The sequence below is a fragment of the Hemitrygon akajei genome, chromosome 17, assembly GCF_048418815.1.
Source record: "Hemitrygon akajei chromosome 17, sHemAka1.3, whole genome shotgun sequence".
In the NCBI taxonomy this organism is placed as follows: Eukaryota; Metazoa; Chordata; class Chondrichthyes; order Myliobatiformes; family Dasyatidae; genus Hemitrygon; species Hemitrygon akajei.
In genome coordinates, this window is record NC_133140.1 from 60125486 (window position 1) to 60145182 (window position 19697).

Genomic DNA, 19697 nt, shown 5'->3' on the forward strand with positions numbered 1-19697 from the left:
TGTTAACTCAAACCATCTCCTTTAGGATGTGTTGAAAGCTTCCTTCTCCCCCATTGCACTTGTTTACATTGTTGTCCTCAGCCCAGGGACTGATTGCTCGATGGTAATATGCACAACAGTAATCACTGATCTCCCTCCAAACAAAGGTCAGCTGGATTCAGCCTCCACCCTTTGTGATTCAGTTCTTGGACTTGGGTTCTTGCTCTTCACAGAGTTCTCCAGTGGAGATGCTTACAGTGGAAGCAGCCCACTAAAGGGAAACTTTCAGCTGCTGCTGCTGTGGGGCACAACCTCCACCTACTGATGCACCATCAATAACTCTGAGACGTGGGTTAAGGTAGGCTTTTATTGGCTGGGAGAAAGCACAAGCAGCAAGTGACCACCACACAACATCCTGGAAACTGAGGAAGGGTCTGTGGCTCCAATCGCCTTTATACCGGGGTCTGTGTGAGGAGCCACAGGAGCAGTCAGCAGGGGGTGTGTCCAGACAGGTATACGTAGTTCACCACACCTACGCAACGGAGGGGTCCATTCAATGGCTGAACAAAAAGCTCTACAGATCATTAGCCAGTGAATGTAATGTTAATGAGGGTCGTGGCATTCAAACCGAACAAAATTACCTGGCAAAGGATGGGGTAAAAAATAAGAATCTGCTTCTAATTTTTGAAGATAACTTTATATTTTAAAGACATTTAAAAATTTTTTTTAAAGATAAATGCATTTGACTATTGAAATTTTGTTGAAGGGATATTAGAGTTCACATGAGCATATGACTATTTAGGACCTCAATTATGTTCCACAAAATAGCTGGTGGAAAAAATTGAAGCTGAAAGGATTAAAAGGAAGGGGCTGTGTGCGTACCGTTGATATCTGATTAACTGATGTGCTAGAATACAGAGATCAGTTGCGAATCTTTTGCACAGAAAGGAAGCACACTTTGGTGTTCTCTCTCCCAGGGTCCATTCTGGGACAGCAACTTTTTCCAATATCCAGTGGATCCCAATTTATTGGGACATATCAGGACCAGTACATTTTGGTCCAATTAGCTGAAGTTTCATGGAAATAGTTTAAAAAAGTATAAAAAAGACAAACTGAGTAACAAAATATGTATCTAAATGAGATACAGCACAAATTACAACACTACCAATGATACTACAATACTATAAAACTGTATTAGTTCTTAATAATGGAAGAATTCACCCACATTGCATTCTTTTGATTGCAAATGAATAAACGAGTGCAGACACCTAGTGCAGATAATGGACCGCCTTCATACAGTGCTGCCGGTGATTGTATCCTCCAGATCTTCATTTTAATTGTACCATTCAAGATGATTATCAATACCTTCAAATCCTTCATTGCTCCTAACTAGTGAAATCATTTTCACTCCTGGCCATTTGTGGCATCTCCAAGCCTGAGTGCTTGAAACCACAGTGAGCAAACAGTTCTCGCCAGCTATTAGTGACAAAAATCACTGCCTTTTGAACAGAAACACACACAACCGACACTACTTAAAAACTGTTCACTCAAAACATGGTGCAGTGTCTAATGTCCATGCAAATACATATCACTTATGCTAGTTAAAAACTGTTCAACAGCATTTTCCTGCCCCAAGTAAATGAAGTGAATCCTGGCTATTTTCTAGATTAGTTTTTGTTCTTGAAGAGTTGTCCCAAATAAGAGTCTGCCCCGATTAATTGATGGCCCAAATAACTGGAATCCACTGTATTATTAAACTTGGGCACATAGGGCATAATTTTCAGTTGCTATTTAATACAAAACTTGCCAATGAAGCAAGCATTTCTCAGCTTTCCCAATGTGTTTTCTTCATCTCCAAGGTTTGCTATTTGTGAATACTGATGCAGGAAACACTTAGCAATGTAAACAGTCGAGACGACATAATTGGATGTCCAGGGTACAGAAAGAGGAAGGTTTCACTTGCAAGACGAAGCATGCACTTTTGAACAGATACATTTTGCTATAGGAATGAGGGAAGGCAACATAAAACAAATTAACACAAGATACATGGGCATGTTACTGTTGTGCAAAGTGTTAGTTAGACCATCATGGAGTAATGTTGCAGTTCTGGTTGCCATTCTCATTGGAAGGATGTAATTAAGGTAGGAAGGATTCACAAGGATATTGTCAGCATTGGAAGGCTTGACTTATAAGGAAGGACTGGATAGGCTGGTATTGTTTTCCAAGTACAAAGGAAGCCAAGAGATAAAATCCTGAAGGGTAGGTAGTCACTGTATTTCCCCCCGAGTAGGTGAGTCTAAAAATACAGGGCATATCACTTTCACACATAGGGCACTGGGTGGGTGAAACGAACTACCAGACGAAGCAGTAGAGTTACAATATTTATAAGTACAATTACAATATTTAAAAGATATTTGCATAAGTACATGGAAAGGAAAGGTGATATGGGTTAAATGCAAGCAAATGGACCCAGCTCAGGAAGGCAGCTTGTCAGCATGAATGAGTTGGCCTTTTACCAGGCTTCCTTTAAATTTTATGCCTCTATAGTTATCAAATCTGAGCAACAGCTTCACAAGTTGAAAAGAAGTGGTTAAGTAAGTGAAGAAGTGGAAATATTCTACAACTCTGTGGTACAATATTAAGGAGGGCATAGTAACAAACTGATGTGTTGTTGAAAAGTCATATAGAGTCCTTTCTTTCATAAGTAGGGGCATGGAGTACAAGAAAATTGCCCCAGCTGGCTAGGATCCATTGGATTATGCTGACTAATGCTGGGTACATTGGAATAGTCCCAGAGATTGCACACCTTTGTTACATGGAGATGCCAGTGAGGCTGGAGTATGGAGGTGTTCAAAATAATGAAGAAATAAGAAGAAACCATTTCCACTGGGTGAAGGATCCACAGGAAGACCACAAATTCTATGTTGTTAGCAGAAATACCATAAGGGGGTCGGGGATTGTATTGTCACTGTTTTCTTCTGCAGGTGAAGGGGTTGGGGATTATCATTGTCGCTGTTTTTTTCTGTGCGGAGGGGTGAAGATTTATTGCTACTGTTGCTGTTTTTTCTGTAGGTGAGGGGGGTTGGGGATTGTTATCGTCGCTGTTTCTTTCTGCGGAGAAGGGGTGGAGATTCTGGGGTCTGCGTGTTTTGTTTCCTTTTCTTTTTCACGTGTATTTCATGGCTACCTGGAGAAGGGAAATATCAGTGTTGTATTGTACATGCATTCTTATACAATAAAATGAACCTTCAAACCTTTCAGATGCAGGACCAAAGAAATGGGAATGATTGGATGCTCTTTCAAAGAGTCAACAAAGACACATTCAACTGAATGGCTTCACTGGTACAAAGTCATTCAATAGTTGTATAGAAGGCATGATCAGGGTTCCACCATTATCCCATGTAGTAGCATCTATTTCCTGCCCTTGGTGTTTCCAGCAGTAAAATGCAAAAAATTAGCAGAATTCTGTGCCACAAGGTAAGAGAAAAGAAATATCCAGCTAAGGGTAGGAGAATGAAGGCATGCCGATGACCCAGTTGTCCAAGGCACATTACAAAAGTGGAATCTTCAGCTCCTTGACTGGCTATAGTGTATATGAGCAGCCAAGTTGATTACATATGCTAAATATTGCAGTTTTACTGTATTAATCAGATTATAATTCAATAGAAATAAATACCAGAACCATACTTACATTCTGAGGTAAGAAAATCCTCATTGAAATTTTCCTGGGTGTCATTTCTTTCAATTTTTTTGACAATAAGAGCAACAAATGCAGCAACAAGTAAAACCTTAAAGAAGAGACAAGTAAAATTGATGAGTTACACCAGGGCTCAACTTGCTTCACCCCTGAAAGTTGGCACAGATTATGAAGCACAGTTAATCTGTACTCGTTTACTGAAACACGGCCTGCATTCTGACTGTATACTGTCTGCCTGTTAGGATTATCAAAGGATACAGCCAGTGCTAATGGCATTGCTGATTTTCCATGTCACCTGGGGTTGGTCTGCACTGCTTATAGGTGGAATAAGTACAGAGAGGTCTTCTGCAGTGAAGTTGACTGGGCAAACCATCTCTAATCAGTACTTGTGCCTAAAATGACAATCCATACCAGTCACTGTAGACCCTTTCAACAAGATTAGTTTTATTTGTCACAGGTACATCAAACTAACAGTGAAATGCCAAGTTTTGCATCAAATCAAAAAACAGTGAGGATTGTGCCAGGCAGCTCGCAGGTGTGGCCATGCTTCTGGTGCCAATACAGCATCAGCATGCCCACAACTCATTAACAATTCTTTGGGATGTGGGAGGAAACCAGAACACCCAGAGGAAATCTACACGCTCATGGGGAGAATATACCAGCTCCTTACAGACTGCGGTGGGAATCGACAGACAGACATACTTTATTGATCCTGAGGGAAATTGGGCTTCGTTACAGCTGCACCAACCAAGAATAGTGAAGAAATATAGCAATATAAAACCATAAATAATTAAATAATAATTAGTTCATCATGCCAAGTGGGAATAAGTCCAGGACCAGCCTATTGGCTCCCCAATCTTACAGCCACAGCTGTAAAGCATTGTATTAGCCACTATGCTACCGTGCTGTCCTAGCACAACAGCATAATCAATTACAGAATCAGAGCATTAGCCAGAAGAACTGATCTTATAAAAGGCAGAGGTGACTCCAGGGGCTGAATGGCCCACTTCTTTTCTTAATATAGATACTTGTTTGTTGCCTGAAGCATCCCACAAATATGCTTGCACACTGCGGGTGTTAGTGCTGTGCCAAAAAGGCCCACACATTCTCAATGCAAAGAATAAAGCCAAATGATTGACCAGACAAAACGATCCGTTATGGTTCAATTCTAACTGTGCTTTCTGGCAATTATACTGCACTATACTGCTTCCAAATCTCTATACATTTCTAGTGTAATAGGTTGCAGGGGAGGGAACATTTCTGTTGGGTGGTGGTTAATTATCTTTTAGCTTTCACCATCACTAACTACAACTCTGCTTATCATCCCACAGCTATTCAGAAGTTTGGCAACCAAAAGTTCTGATCAACTTTAATGGCAGCAACGGTGATTGGAAACAGGCAGCTCATAGAAAGGCTGTCTCCAATCATGTACAGGGCAAAAATATACAAAGGGAACTTATTTTAATTCTATTCACCAGTGAACCTCACTGAATTGGGTGATATAGTTAGCTGTTTAATCAGCTCCAAAAGCACTGTGATCCTGGTTAATTTCAGCATTCGATAGATTGACAGGTTAATTTTCTTCATTTGTCACTCCTGCCACTACCTTTAGAGGCTGTATGATGAAGATACTTTCAAGGAAGCTGACGATCATGGACACAAGCCACTGAGTGGACTGTTCTTTGCCATAGTCAAAACTATAGAGCATAGTAAAGAATGCTGAGATACCACTTGTGACAAACACCAGGAACCAACCGATGTACACGAACCACCATGGGAGTCTCTCCAAACTGAAACTTTTCTTCTCACTTCCAGGCAGAGATTCCCTGTTGAACAGTTAGAAAACTCATTGTAAATGGAATTAACAAACAAGAGAATGAGTACAAACTGCAGTTATAGTTTACAAAGGTAGACTTTTGACTCAAGGGTCATGGACATCATATTTACCTGAAAATGGACACAGGAGTCCTACCATTTCCATTACTCATTAAACATTATTCAAAATTACTGAACATCCATTGTTACTTTTTGAAAATAATTTGAACTAGGAGTGCTAAGCCTTAAGTACTTGAAAAGGTAACTCTACCCTTTGGTACTAGTGTCGTCATCAATGGCCTTATCATCATCGTCATCTTCACTGGCCTTAACAGCAGCTTTAATAAATTGTATTATCTTCCGCACTTGGTCTGTGGCATGAATCTGAGTGTAAGGGTTCTGAAATTTTTCCATATCCATCTCTTGCAGCTCAGTTTCCACAAACTGAAGCAAAAGCTTCACATAGTGAAAGAAGTGTTGCATGATTTGGTTGTTCTGTTTGGCAGAATTGTCTTCGCTTTCTTCAGGTCTGCTGGCTATTGAATCATTATCTTCATTTTGGTGATCAGGACTAGAGTCGGCAGAAGAATCATTTTCTGAAATCACAACCGTTTCCATTATTTAGGGGATATACATCTTACATACTCTGCAATGTCTCTTGCTTTGACTAAAAATGAAAATACTTTACATGTTTTCAAAAATACTGATTGTTATGAATGTATTACGGCTGATTAGTTATTACCTCAGGAGAAAAATGATAGAATTTAGATTACTCTAAATAAAAATCTATACTTGAGGTACGCAAGTTAACTCTTGCTATCATTCTGGTGCGAGTTGGACGAGTATTTCATTGAAATTATTTTTAAAATGGTCATTCACAGAACTTGCTTTCCACTGGTGGTGCATGGTTGATATTGCTCCATAGCTCAATACTACACACCTAATGATGCATCAAGTAACATACAGAGAATCTCTCCATTAAGGCACATCACTGCTTGAAATGCATTCATTATTGTTCTCTGATAAAAGGGATGCGAGAGAGCTATGCTGGGAAAGGGACATGTTCACCATTGCTACAACACGCACCCATCCTCACCAGCTTCTGAGGTTTAGGTGCTCTAACTCCCCAGAGTTAGATGCTGGTGCACCCCCTAAAAAATTCAGGACAGTCCTGCTAATTGGCAACCATGTTTAAGGCACCAAGGATTGAGTTTTTAAGGAGTGCCTGAACTAAGGCTCGGTGCTCAATCATAAGCCTACTCTGTGATTTCATCTAGTGTTTGTTTTATGCCCAGATTCTCAATCCCGTTTGAAACCGTGTCTCGATCCTTGCCCTGGATACACCAGCAGTTGGGTCCAAGTCATCCTTGTCAAGGACTCCTGGGCCACCGTGCATTGGGAACACAGGTTAGAGATTTGCTCCAACTCAGAGCAATTCATGGCCACCATGAGGAAGGTCTTTCATCACCTGAGCCTCGGACCACCTGATGAAGGTTCTACAACGAACGATCAGCTGCTGACCACACAATCGAATTTCGGGCCTTGGCTCAGGAGAATGGTTGGTATAGGGAGGCCTCGGCCATGCTACACTGCCACGGACTCCAAGACGAACTGAGGTATGCCTGTGCCTTGGCAGAGCCAGCAGAGAACTTAGAAGTTCTCGTCAACCAGCACCTCCGTCTCAATAATTGCCTGGCAGAGTGACAGTGGGACTACATCCTGAGGTTGAAAGGGCTGGCATGAGCCCGGACTCTACCCGTCGTTGCTCCACTGCCCAACCTTGGACCACAACTAGCCCATTGCCTGTTCAAGATCCAGTCAAACTGATGCACCATCAATAACTCTAGGAGACTGGAAGTGAACGATAGGCTTTTATTAACAGCGAAAAGGGAGCACGACATGTCAAAGACTGAGGGAGGAGCAGTGCCCCAATCGTCTTTATACAGGGGTCTGTGGGAGGAGCCACAGGAGCAGTCAGCAGAGGGGCGTGTCCAGACAGGTATACATGGTTTACCACACAACCCATGCTGATCAGTTGCACTAGTCTCTCCGCCAATGAGAGGTCCTGGTGGCAGAGTCAAGGCTGCTGCTTTTACTGTGGGGAAGCAGGTCACCTGTGGGCCGAATGTCTGAAGCTGCAGCCACCTGAGGAACTGCTAAGATTGTCCAACGTCGGTAGCGGCCACTACGCCCAAACCAATGGACTCTGGTTTTGTGCTGAAGGCGGAGTTTAACTGGGGTTAGAACCTGAGGCAGGCGAAGGCTTTGTGGACTCTGGGACAGCAGGTAATTTTCTGGATAGAGGAACCAACCGTCAGTTCGGCATACCGCTATGAGAATTGAGCCAGCCCATGCCCGCAACTATCTTGGACAACCGCCCGCTAGGCAGATCCAGCAACAGACTGTGGTGTTGTAGATGAAGAGTGGAGATCATGTGGAGGACATTTGTTTCTACATTACTGACTCTCCACTCATACCCCTGATCCTCGGCTGTCTCAGTTTAACCCATCCGAAGACTGGAGGGAGGGGAGAATCACTGCTTGGTCCAGCCATTGTAAGACAGTATGTTTTCAGCTTGGTGTTCCGACCCCCAGACTCTCCCGAGACCAACAGCCAACGAGGGGACAGACTTCTGCTCAAGGTATCCTGGAGCCTTCAGGAAACCCAGTCCTTCCTTCAAGGAAGACAAGTCAGCTCCTGCTGATAGGCCCATGCGAGTCCCGACCCAGTCCAGTCAGGGGTGCGCTGGAATGAGATCTCTAGACCAGAAGGGAACCAAGGAGATACCGAGGCAGCTAAGCCAAAAGGGCTCCATTGTTAGGTCCCGTCTAAGGGGAAAGCTCCAGGACCGAGATCCTTGGAACCTAGTCCCAGGAGTACAAGGACCATTTGTTGCACCTCACTGCCAATGTCTGAGGGGACGGATGAAAATTTGGATGGTGATTTGGCTTCAGTTTTCACTAAAGGTTCAAGTAGACCTATGGGGGAGACTCTGGGGTCTGCCAAAGCTCCCCCGCTAGTGACAGAGTCTCAGAAGTCATCCTCAGAGGAAGGTTCAGGAATAACTGCAGCACCCAAGCCGGTAAATCCGAGTCTTTCCTCTCTGCTTCACTCACAGTCCAATGGCCAGATGGAGCAAGTGAACCAAGATGTGGAACGTAGTCTAAGATGCTTGGCCTCTGAAAGACCGGACAAGGGGAGGAACTATTTGGCATGGACAAAGGTCGCCCACAACACTTCACAGCATTCAGCACATGGGATGTCTCCTTCCGAATGCCAATCTGGGTATTCTCTGCCACTCTTCCCTGAGCAGAAGACAGAGGTTGGGGATCTTGGTGCTGGAGATCTGCAAGGAGAGATGGACTAGAACAAGAGATATTTTGTTAGCTTCTACCCAGAAGGCTGAAATAAAGGCCACCCACAAGAGAAGACAGGGACCAGTTTTGCAGCCTGGGCAACAGGTCTAACTGTTGTCTCAGGATTTGTCTCTTTGAGTGGAGTCCAGGAAATTGGCACCCAAGTTCATTGGACCCTTCAGAATTCTCAGGAAAGTAAACCCAGTGGCATATACCTCGCAGTTCCCCAAGACCCTCGAGATCAATCCTACTTCCCGCATTTCAGTTAAAGCCTGCAAACACCAGCCCGTTAGCCCCAACACCATCAGCCCTGCTGCCACCCAGGCTTGTTTATAGGGAACAGGTTTCCACCATGAGAAGAATTTTGGACTTGCCTACCATTCGAGGTGTTCAGCAATACCTCGTGGACTGGGAAGGACTCACATCGGAGGAGTGGTGCTGGGTGCCTGAAACAGACACCTTGGATCCGGCTCTCATCCACGACTACAGTCATCGTCTCTCCAAGCAGCCAGGACAGGGGGATTTGGTCATATGGGAGGGGGGTCCTGTTACAACTCGCCAGCTTCCGAGGCTCAGACGCTCTAACCCCTCTGAGTATGGATAACTGGTGTGACTCCTTTAAAGATTCTGGACAGTCCCGCTAATTGGCAAACATGTTTTGGGCACCAAGGATTGAGCATTTAAGGAGTGCTTGAACTGAGGTTCGATGCTCAATCATAAGCCTAACTAGAGATATTGTCTAGTATTTGTTTTGTGCACAAATTCTCAATCCAGTTTGATCCTATCTTGATCCTAGCCTCGGATACTCCAGCATTTGGATCCAAGTCACTCTCATCACGGACGCTCATCACAACCATATTAACAACAAGGGAATTCTTACCTCTGTTGTCGGTATATAGCGCATAAATATGGTCTTGAAATTGACCCAGCTACAGCACTCACACTCCGGCACGTTGAACAAGATGGACACACCCCACACCAATTCTGCTATGGTACAGTACCTAGCAGTCCCTTGAGTTTCATGATGCTCAGTTTCACTTTGGTGCTGAATAATATCTACTACTAATACCACTAAATTATTCATGTCATTTGCATTTCTCATATCTTCTTCCAGTGATGGCACGACAGCTTTCAGTTTGCCTGACTACGCTATTTAACTCTACAGCAGCAAACTTGTATAAAAGCATTCAAATTAACAGAAAGAGCAAGCTATTCACCCCTCAAATCCAACCGTCATTAAATAAGAACCCAGATTATAATCCTAAATCCATATTTCCTTCTACCCTGGTAATTTTTCACCCCCTTGCTTATCAAGAATCAATTCACTTCTGCCTTTAAAATATTGCTTCTCCCATCCTCTTGGCAGGGGTTTTCTTTGCTCACTCTCTGAGCCCTTCTCAAAGATGGAGAAGTTTGCTGCTTTCATTGTGACATATGTGGGAGACATCCGAAGTCTTTAGGCCTCAGTGTGGTCTCAAAACTCTGCCTGCATTTCCCAGGAGTAAACTGTTGCTTTCTGAGTGCAGAGAGATGCCACCTACCGTCAGTCACAGAGCACAGAAATGGGTCCATCAGCCTAAACTCTCCACACAGACCAAAATACTAAGCTAATTCCACCTGCCCAAGTGTGGCCCACCTCTCTCTCAACTTTTCCTTCCGCCCATCCAAGTGTCTTTTAAATGTTGTTAATGTAGCTGGGAACTTGCCAGCTAACCTACCTATCGTGAGGGAGCTGACCATTTATATTTAATCCAGCTCAGGAGGATATGATGCCAGCTCTATAGCTAATACACAATTACATCTGTTATATGCCCTGTCTGAGGGTCAACAATGGCATGGTGGAGTTAGAAAACGTTAAGTTTTCTTGGGTGGCCAGCACTAGTTTCTGGCTGTAGCCTCACATCTGCCCACGTCCATTGACCCCAGGCTGTAGTTCCTCAGTCCAGCTGCTTGTCATCTTCCATTAGGATCATCACAACTTTTCCTGATCCTCCAGGTCGGGCTGGACTCAACATAGAAGGTGGTCAGCTACAGATAGGATCATGTTTTGAATGCTCTTGGGAAATAGAGTTGATAGACATGAGCCCTTCTTTGTCCTTCTCCTCTGCAAAGACCTGGCATATCGACTCTGCCTCCAATTCCTATACTGCAAGCTCCACAGCCTTCAGCTCGGCCTGTAGAGCCACTACTGCAGCCCCCATGTTAAAGTGTTAACTAATGGGCAAATAGCAGGGAATTTCATTCAAAAGGAATTGACAACTTGTAGCAGTCTCCCAGTCCAATGAGAGGCTCCGAATGCAGTGCTGCCATTATGTAAGTCCAAATGGCTAAACCTGCGTCTAAATAGCACAGTTGCAGTGAAGTGAGAGGAGAACAGTGAGACGTGGCTGCCTGCGAGAAGACAACCAGATCACAGAAGCAGAGGTCGGGACCCATTTTTAGCTGAGGCCCTCCACTGGTCGGGGCTGACCACGGACTTTGTGCCCTAACTGCCGGACAGGAGCCAGAGCAGAATGGTGTGGAGAGCCTGCAATTGCCCATGGAGCAGCTTCCCCCTCTCCACACAGCTGATGAATGCAAAGGACCAGCAGAGAACAATACAGTTTGGCAGCAGCAGCGTCGCACAAGTCAGTGTTGAATTCAACATAGGACTGCCTTAGAGACTTAGAACATAGAACATACAGCACAGTACAGGCCCTTCAGCCCACAATGTTGTGCTGACCCTCAAACCCTGCCTCCCATATAACCCCCCACCTTAAATTCCTCCATATACCTGTCTAGTAGTCTCTTAAAATTCACTAGTGTATCTGCCTCCACCACTGACTCAGGCAGTGCATTCCACGCAACAACCACTCTCTGAGTGAAAAACCTTCCTCTAATATCCCCCTTGAACTTCCCTCCCCTTACCTTAAAGCCATGTCCTCTTGTACTGAGCAGTGGTGCCCTGGGGAAGAGGCACTGGCTGTCCACTCTATCTATTCCTCTTAATATCTTGTACACCTCTATCATGTCTCCTCTCATCCTCCTTCTCTCCAAAGAGTAAAGCCCTAGGTCCCTTAATCTATGATCATAATCCATACTCTCTAAACCAGGCAGCATCCTGGTAAATCTCCTCTGTACCCTTTCCAATGCTTCCACATCCTTCCTATAGTGAGGTGGCCAGAACTGGACACAGTACTCCAAACTTCAGCTCTGGATTCTGCCTTGGGATTTATTCCCATGAGTGGGTATAGATGCAAGGCAGCAGAGGTTTGAGCTGGTGGTTTTCCTGTTCCTAGATGAGCAGCAAGCACGGCTGATGAGCCACATCGGCCTGAAGTGACTGATTTTAAAGTGCCAGTGGACCCGCCTTTGTCCCTTCTTATGTCGGTAGAAATGGTTTCTTCAGACTTCGTAGCTAAGCCACGCGTGAAGGCAAGGAGCTGAACGTGGTTGTCAGAGGCTATTTGAGGTGCGTGCCTTTGGGAACAGTTAATAGGTAGTGGGAGCTTATCCCCACTAACCCCTCACCCCCAAATATGATAACCTTAAGGAACCAACCCAGTCTCAGTTGAAAATTTTCCACAAGTAACAGTGTGCCACAGGTGATATCACTCGATGCCAAATGTCTGATGCATGCCAAAAATAAAAATATCAGCTCCAATTGAGAAGCATCATATTTTCACAAATCATGCCAGTACTGATAGGGCGTCATGAACATGATATATTAACCCTACATTGCCCAGCACAGTTGTAAGCTGATCTGCTCAGTGTTTCCAGGAGTTAAGATAATGATGTAAAGATCGGGAGTATGCATTTAACTGGGGTTCCACATCCTGCTTTTGGTTAGTTTACAACAGTAGGATCAATGGCTGACTCCCAAATCTCATTAACATCCGAGCAATGATCTTCCTGCCTGAAACAGATGGTGTGCATTTAAACAGATGCTGGCCCTCAAAGTTGGAGGGAGATGCTGAGTTTCCCCCTGGCACGTGTGCACTTAGATTACTTAGTCAGACGCACAAGGTGGCTATTCGGGCCATCTGATACATGCCAGATTTCAAGAGAACTTTCCCATTGGTCCCATCCCTCTTCTCTTTATTTCCCTTTCAGCCCTGCAAGCTATTTACTCTTACTGGCTTCTTTTGTCACTTAACTACAGTGGCCAATTAAACAATCATGGGAAGAACATGTAGGCTCCACATAGACAGCACTGGTGGTGAGAGTCAAACCTGGGTTTCCAGAGCTGACGGGTAGCAGCACTAACTGCTGCACTGTCTTGCAGACCATGAGAGCTAGAATTTTCATGGGACACTCAAGAAGAATTCCTTGTTTTCTACCAACTTCACAAAGGGAAACAGAACTTCACCTGGAGTATCAAAACAAGAGAAGCTTTTAAGTCCCTCCAGACTGACTGTCATGGTCAATTAAATCACGGTTAATTGGATTTTGTCTCCACAACCTGCCTTGAGTCTGCATCTTTAATATTTGCACTTTATAAGCAACAGTTTTGAAGTTTCAGTTGACTTTGCCTTAAATGTTTTGGCCATGGCCTTAATGTGTGAAAAGGTGCTTTATTATTGCTGTTTTAAATGGCCTGACTCTGACTGCAAAACACATATACCGACCTGCATTTGGAACTGTAGTCTCCTGAGAATCGGAATGCTCAATCTCATTATAGTGCTGAATAATGTCTGCTACTAACGCCAACAATTTATTCATATCATCTGTATTCCTAATATCTTCTTCCAGAGATGGCATGGCATCTTTCAATCTTTTTGGCAAGCAGGAGGCAATCCTTTTGATGTCCTGAAGATAAAAAACCCATGGGGATGCAGCTCTCAGAATAATTTTATAGCTTTAAAAAAAACATTTACACATGTACTCATACCAAAGTATGAGTGTTTTTTTCATTGTGGGGAATACCATTGTTTGGAAGGGAACAATATTTCACATGTAGAATCTTGTGCCATTATTGAACACCACAAATTAGATGCAGTATTAACCCAGTCTCAATCTTAGAAGGGCTTTCCTTCAATCAGCACTGTCTGTTTTCGATATTATGCATCAGTTATAAACACTGCAGTCTGAGAATTGGCTTTGACCTTGACAATTAGAGCACATATCTGTATCAAAGGGGCAAATGCAATGTTAGCATTAATTTCAAGCGGACTAGAATATAAAAGCAAGATGTAATGCTCAGGCTTTATAAGGCATTGCTCAAACTACATTTGGAGTATTGTCAGCAGTTTCAGGCCCCTTATCTAAGAAAGGATGTGCTGGTTTTAGAGAGGTTCCCTGGGACGTTTATGAGATTGATCCTGGGAATGAAAGAGTTATCAGAAGCATCTGATGGCTCTGGGCCTGCACCCACTGGAGTTTAGAAGAATGGTGGTGGGGGTGGGGGGGGGGGGGGTTGGAGTTCATTGTAATCTACTGAATAATGAAAGGCATAGATGGAGCGGACATGGAGAGAATGTTTCCAATAGTGGGAGAATGAAGGACCACAGGACACAGCCTCAGAACAAAAGGCCATCCCTTTAGAACAGAGATGAGGAGGAATTTCGTTAGCCAGAGGGTGGTGAATCTGAAGGACTCATTGTCATAGATGGCTATGGAGGCCAAGTCATTATGTACGGCATACTTAAAGCGGAGGTTTATAGGTTCATGATTGGTCAAGACATTGAAAGGTTATGGGCAGAAGACTGAAGAATGGGGTTGGGAGGGATAATGAATCAGCCATGATCCAATGGTGGAGCAAACTCAATGGGCTGAATAGTCTAATTCTGCTCCTATGTCTTATGGACTGTGAATGGCTCTTGCTAGTAAAGTGTAGAGGAAGAGTATAAGAGTTGAATCAACAACAAATAATTATATAAGATTAATACAATCTGGCAAATGGTGGTAGGAAGGTGCTGAGAGACAGGACTAATGAGCCACAAGAAACATGGGGTCTTCTCATTCCTTGAAAGGTAAAATAGATATTAATGAAAAACATCAATCTTCCTCCTTCTTTAACCCACTCAACCTGTCCCATGCAAGTCAGAACTCTTCCAGTCCCCTTTATCTTATTTATTATTTATTTGTTTGTTTGTTTTCCCTGAGCTACAGCATGGTAACAGGCCCTTCCAGCCCAATGAGCCTGCACCACCCAATTACACTCAATTCTGAGCAATTAACCTACTAACCCAAAGGTCTGTGGAATGAGGGAGGAAACCAGAGCATCTGGAGGAAGCCCACATGGTCACGGGAAGCCCACACAGTCGCAGGGAGACCATACAAACTCCTTATCGGCAGCTGTGGGAATCGAACTCAGGTCGATGGCATTGAAAGAGCGTTATGCTAACTGCTACACTTTCGAGGTACCCCATTTCCAAATTTCAAGGTCTCTTCATCCTTAAATCTTCCTCTTTTCACCATCTTCTTCATCCTCTCAATTTTTGCCTCTATATGCCATGTCTTCTACTTCCATGGTCCCTGGCAAGACCGGCACTGCAAGAGTCAAGATCCAACAGACTCATTTCATGCAGATTGTATAATGCCAGAGCTACAATATAATCTCATGAAGAGCTCCCACTAGCTGCTAAATTCTCTTTTGTGTTTAGTATACATTTACGTACTGTCAATAATTTATTTAATAATGTCAATTTTTGACCCCCAGGCAACCTATAAAGTCACGAGGATTTATAACTTCATCAGAGGTACCACAGTGGTGTAGCAGTTAGCATGGCACTATTACAGTTTGGGGCAGCGGAGCTAGGTGTTCAATTCCGACATCATCTGTAAGGAGTCTGTACATCCTCCGTGTGGAGCTCCGGTTTCCTCCCACAGTCCAAAGCTGTACTGGTTACTAAGTTAATTGGTCAATGTACATTGCCCCTGATTAGACTAGGGTTAAATCCGGGTGAGCGGCATGGCTCAAAAGCCACTGTATTTCAAGAAATAAATAGTCATAGAAAACTGCAGCCCAGAAACAGGCCATTTGGCCCACCTAGTCTGTGCCAAACCATTTAAATAGGTACATTTTGAAAATTTTCTGTACTATTGATTGCTGGTGTTGCAACCACGATACCATTTTCTCTAGGATACTTATCATGGTCTTTCATAAAAAGAATCATATTTCCAATCATTGCACAGAATTTCCCAGGAGAAAATGTTTGCACATCGCTTCAGGTACAGAAAAGAGCTAAAGTAGAGAGCTTCTGTACAGTTTCTGGAAAGTAGATTCAAGTTTATTATTTTAAAAATTGTAATGAAGGAAAATATCTTCTTGCTGCAACTTAGAAACTAAATACTATTTCTAGGCACGCAGGGTGTTATAAAACATTGCTAACACCGATCTAAGACATCATGCTAGACAAACATGAAAAGGAGACCTCACCATCATTAAATCCTCAGGCATCCGTTGAGACCCTGATGTGCTTTTGGCACCAACTGACTTTTTTGACATTTTCTTCTTCTTAGTTGGCTTGGGACGAACATTGCGAAAAATTTGTACAATTGCGAGATTCACAGGAAAAATAATCAAGGCACTTTCAATCCCAATAATAAACTCCCGCCAGGTGATAGTACTGGCATCTGCAATAAATAAAAGATTCAACCTGATAAATAAAATCTCACTGATAGGCTTTTTCCCTCTTTAGTCCAGAATGGCAGAACTGACATATAATCGAATTATAGAATGACTCCCATAATTAATTAATTGGTTGATTGATTAGAGCGGGCCCTTCCAGCCCTTTGAGCCAGTAGCCCACTGATTTAACACATGGGACAATTTACAATGACCAATTAACCTACTAACTGGTATGTCCATGGACTAAAGGAGAAAAGCGGAGCACCTGTACAAAACCCACTCGTTACTGGGGAGGACAGATTTTGTGTTCATGATAAATCTGTAATGTGTAAGTATGGAGCTATCTGATATTCGTCAAACTCAATGAATCCAACAGCCAAGTTCTAAAATGTTATTTAAATACCATTGCTTCTCATTAGCAGCATCAGGGCCAAACACCCAGATTTGATTCTTGGTCAGGGATTAGACACTAATTTCAACAGTGTACGGGTTAAGATTTAACTTTTAAATAAGTATCCTCTTGATTATTAAGTAGTTGAAACAGCTAATTTGAACACAAGTGAATCCTGCTCCATACATTGATGAGGACAGTAGGAATAAAGATGACCAATTCAATTTGATGCTGTCCACAGCCTGCATATGATTAGTAGACATTGGAAGATGAACTTCTACATCACCAAGATGAATCACCTCCGGAAGAAAGCAAATTAAAACTAAACAGGACTCTTTGTCAATTTGTAATAATAAACATTAGAGTAGACAAGGATAGGTTAACATTTCTGGTCAGATCTATTGTGCATTTCCAACATTTTCTGCTGCTTTACTCTCATTTTCACCATTAACACGTACCGAGTTCCCCTTCCTGTTCGTTTTCATTAGCAGCTCTGTTCCAGAACATGATGTTGGTCAGCATTGTACAGAGCAGGAGAGACAGGCAACAGGAAAGCCGCTGGACTCTGGTGAAGAAACTCCTTGGGGGACGAGCGATCACGGAAAACCAGATATGTTGATCTGTGAGACTTTCAGCCGTCTTCATAAAGAACAAGTTCCTGTAGTACATCCAATTGAATCAACGTGATTAATCAATTCTTTGAAAGCATTCCGCCCTGAATACACATGTAAAAAGCAATCTATTCATGTTAATATGTAGCGGAAGGCATCTGAATCGTATTAAAGTTTTAGCAAGAGATTTATGAGCCATTAATAACATTCCCTTGTGGATGCAGAAGTGGAAACACCATGAATTGAATAATTAAATCTCAAATGAAATTCACTTCAGATCCCCCTTTATTAAATTCCTATTATCATTATTAACATGGATGGAGTAGCCTACCCTATATAAATAGAACACGTTGCAATAATATTATGAAATGTTGGTAATTTTTACAGGCATATCAAGAGATAATTTACCATTCTAAATGGTCTCACAGTAGAACAAAGGTGAATGAAATATACAGCACTTTTAGTCATCCAGAGATTACGAGAGTTTTTCCTCCCTTATGCTTTATAGTTTCCACTGCACAATTTTTGCCATTCAAGGCAATAGCCATATTTTTTCTCTTGAAATAGTTTGAAAGCCTTCCCGTGCTTCCAGCTAGTTAATTTTTTGAAACACTAGCATTCAGTTATTTCGGTACGCTCTTCTTTATCAGTTTCATTACATTAAGGGGAATTTCTCTTCTGTCTGAGATTGCATGTTGTTGTAAATTAAAATGATTTTGTCAGTGCTTCTGAACGGAAGTGCCCTTTTAAGACTTCACTGACAGCATTTGAGAAATAGCAAATATATTTGTTATAACCACATGGAACTTGGAGCTGAAATTTGCACACTCTTTCACATTGTCCTGAAGATAATGTAGTAAATGAAACAATCTGTACATCAAGTGAATTTTGATGAAATTTAGGCATAGCCAGACCCATTAAACTTAAAACAGCATTGGCCCAGTGATAACACACATGCATCTGTTGAGTTAAGAGGCTGGACAAGGTAATCTTGATTTATATAACCCTGATAATGCAGAAAATTGCCCAGGGCATATCACAGTGGTATACTGAGAAAAAGATATCAATGAACAGCCAAAGAGAAGATTTTAAGGGAGATGACTAAAAGTTTGGTCAAAGAAGAGCTTTAAAAAGGATCTGAAAGGGAGATGTAAAAACTGAGATATTTATAAGGCTAAGATGGAAATTGGAGTTCAGGCAGTCAAAGGTGGCCTATTAGGACAAAGGGAAATGGAAATTCGGCACCGTCTAGAATGATCGAAATGGGTTCCTCAGTGCCAGCAGGGGCCATCAACTGGTTGCTATGCATTGTGGGAACAACCATGTTGGCCCTGGGCCTCTTGCGAGGAAATTTAGAACCTGTGAGCAGTACAGAATCTCTCTGATACCAGGAAAGGTTCTTTCAAGTAGGTTGGGGACTGCATCGAGTTTGATGGTCGGGGCGGCGGGGGGGGGGGGGGGTGGATAGAGAATATTATGTATCATAGGAGTCTGCTGCCAGTTATCGATGGTGATGGGCCTTGAGATGCTGATTGTACGTGGCAGGGGGAAGAGGGAGGCTTTAAATGAATTCAGGAACTGTGATTGTTAGCAGGTGAGACATTGTGATTGGCGTTTGGAGTTGGGGGATTGCCGAATGTTGGAGCACCTGTAGATTAATTGTTTGGTGGGAGGGGCAGGTAAGGAGATTAGTCTTGCATTATGGGGATGCAGGAGGGTTGCCACGTGATCAGTGAGTAGGTCCCTTAAGTTATAAGTGGATACACCCTGGTAAGGGTCATGAGATTGAGGGCAGGTAGAATTGCTATCATAGTTGGAGGCAGGGGAAGAGATGTTGGTATTGGTAATAAAGGCAGTAAGTACTTAACAAATTGAACCCATCTGAGTAGGTTTCCAAGACCAAGTTAAAATTTGAACAACAAGATCATTTAAATTTGCAGTGCTGAACAGATGATACTAAGGAAGCCTGGTTATCTTGTGAATAACCAGCAGAGACAATAGACATACAATAAATCTTCTCGCAGAAATGGCATTGTTGTAACTGTATCCAACAGTTTGTCAGTGATTGGAAATGGGAAGTCACAATTAGCTTCTAGTCGAATTTCTGAACTTGTGGAAAACTAAATCATTTGTCTTGTATACCACTGAACATCAAATTCCTCCTCAAAATTTCAGCAAGGGAATTTCAAACAAAAGAAAATCTGCAGATGCTGGAAATCCAGACAACGCACACAGAATGCTGGAGGAACTCAACAGGCCAGGCAGCCTGAGTATAGTCAATATTTTAGGCCGAGGC

The 19697-nt window shown here is 42.9% G+C and overlaps 1 protein-coding gene across 1 annotated transcript in view; it reads right to left on the minus strand.

The window, feature by feature from the left end:
* LOC140740488 (polycystin-1-like protein 2) overlaps positions 1 to 19697 on the minus strand; it is a gene marked incomplete at its 5' end in the record, with an annotated part of 75451 nt that overhangs the window by 46779 nt on the left and 8975 nt on the right. Inside the window, 6 exons of the mRNA XM_073069666.1 lie at positions 3671 to 3767; positions 5283 to 5502; positions 5763 to 6087; positions 13455 to 13635; positions 16208 to 16404; positions 17249 to 17448. Of these exons, the coding sequence (XP_072925767.1) occupies positions 3671 to 3767; positions 5283 to 5502; positions 5763 to 6087; positions 13455 to 13635; positions 16208 to 16404; positions 17249 to 17448 (1220 nt within the window). The remainder of the gene's footprint in view (positions 1 to 3670; positions 3768 to 5282; positions 5503 to 5762; positions 6088 to 13454; positions 13636 to 16207; positions 16405 to 17248; positions 17449 to 19697) is intronic.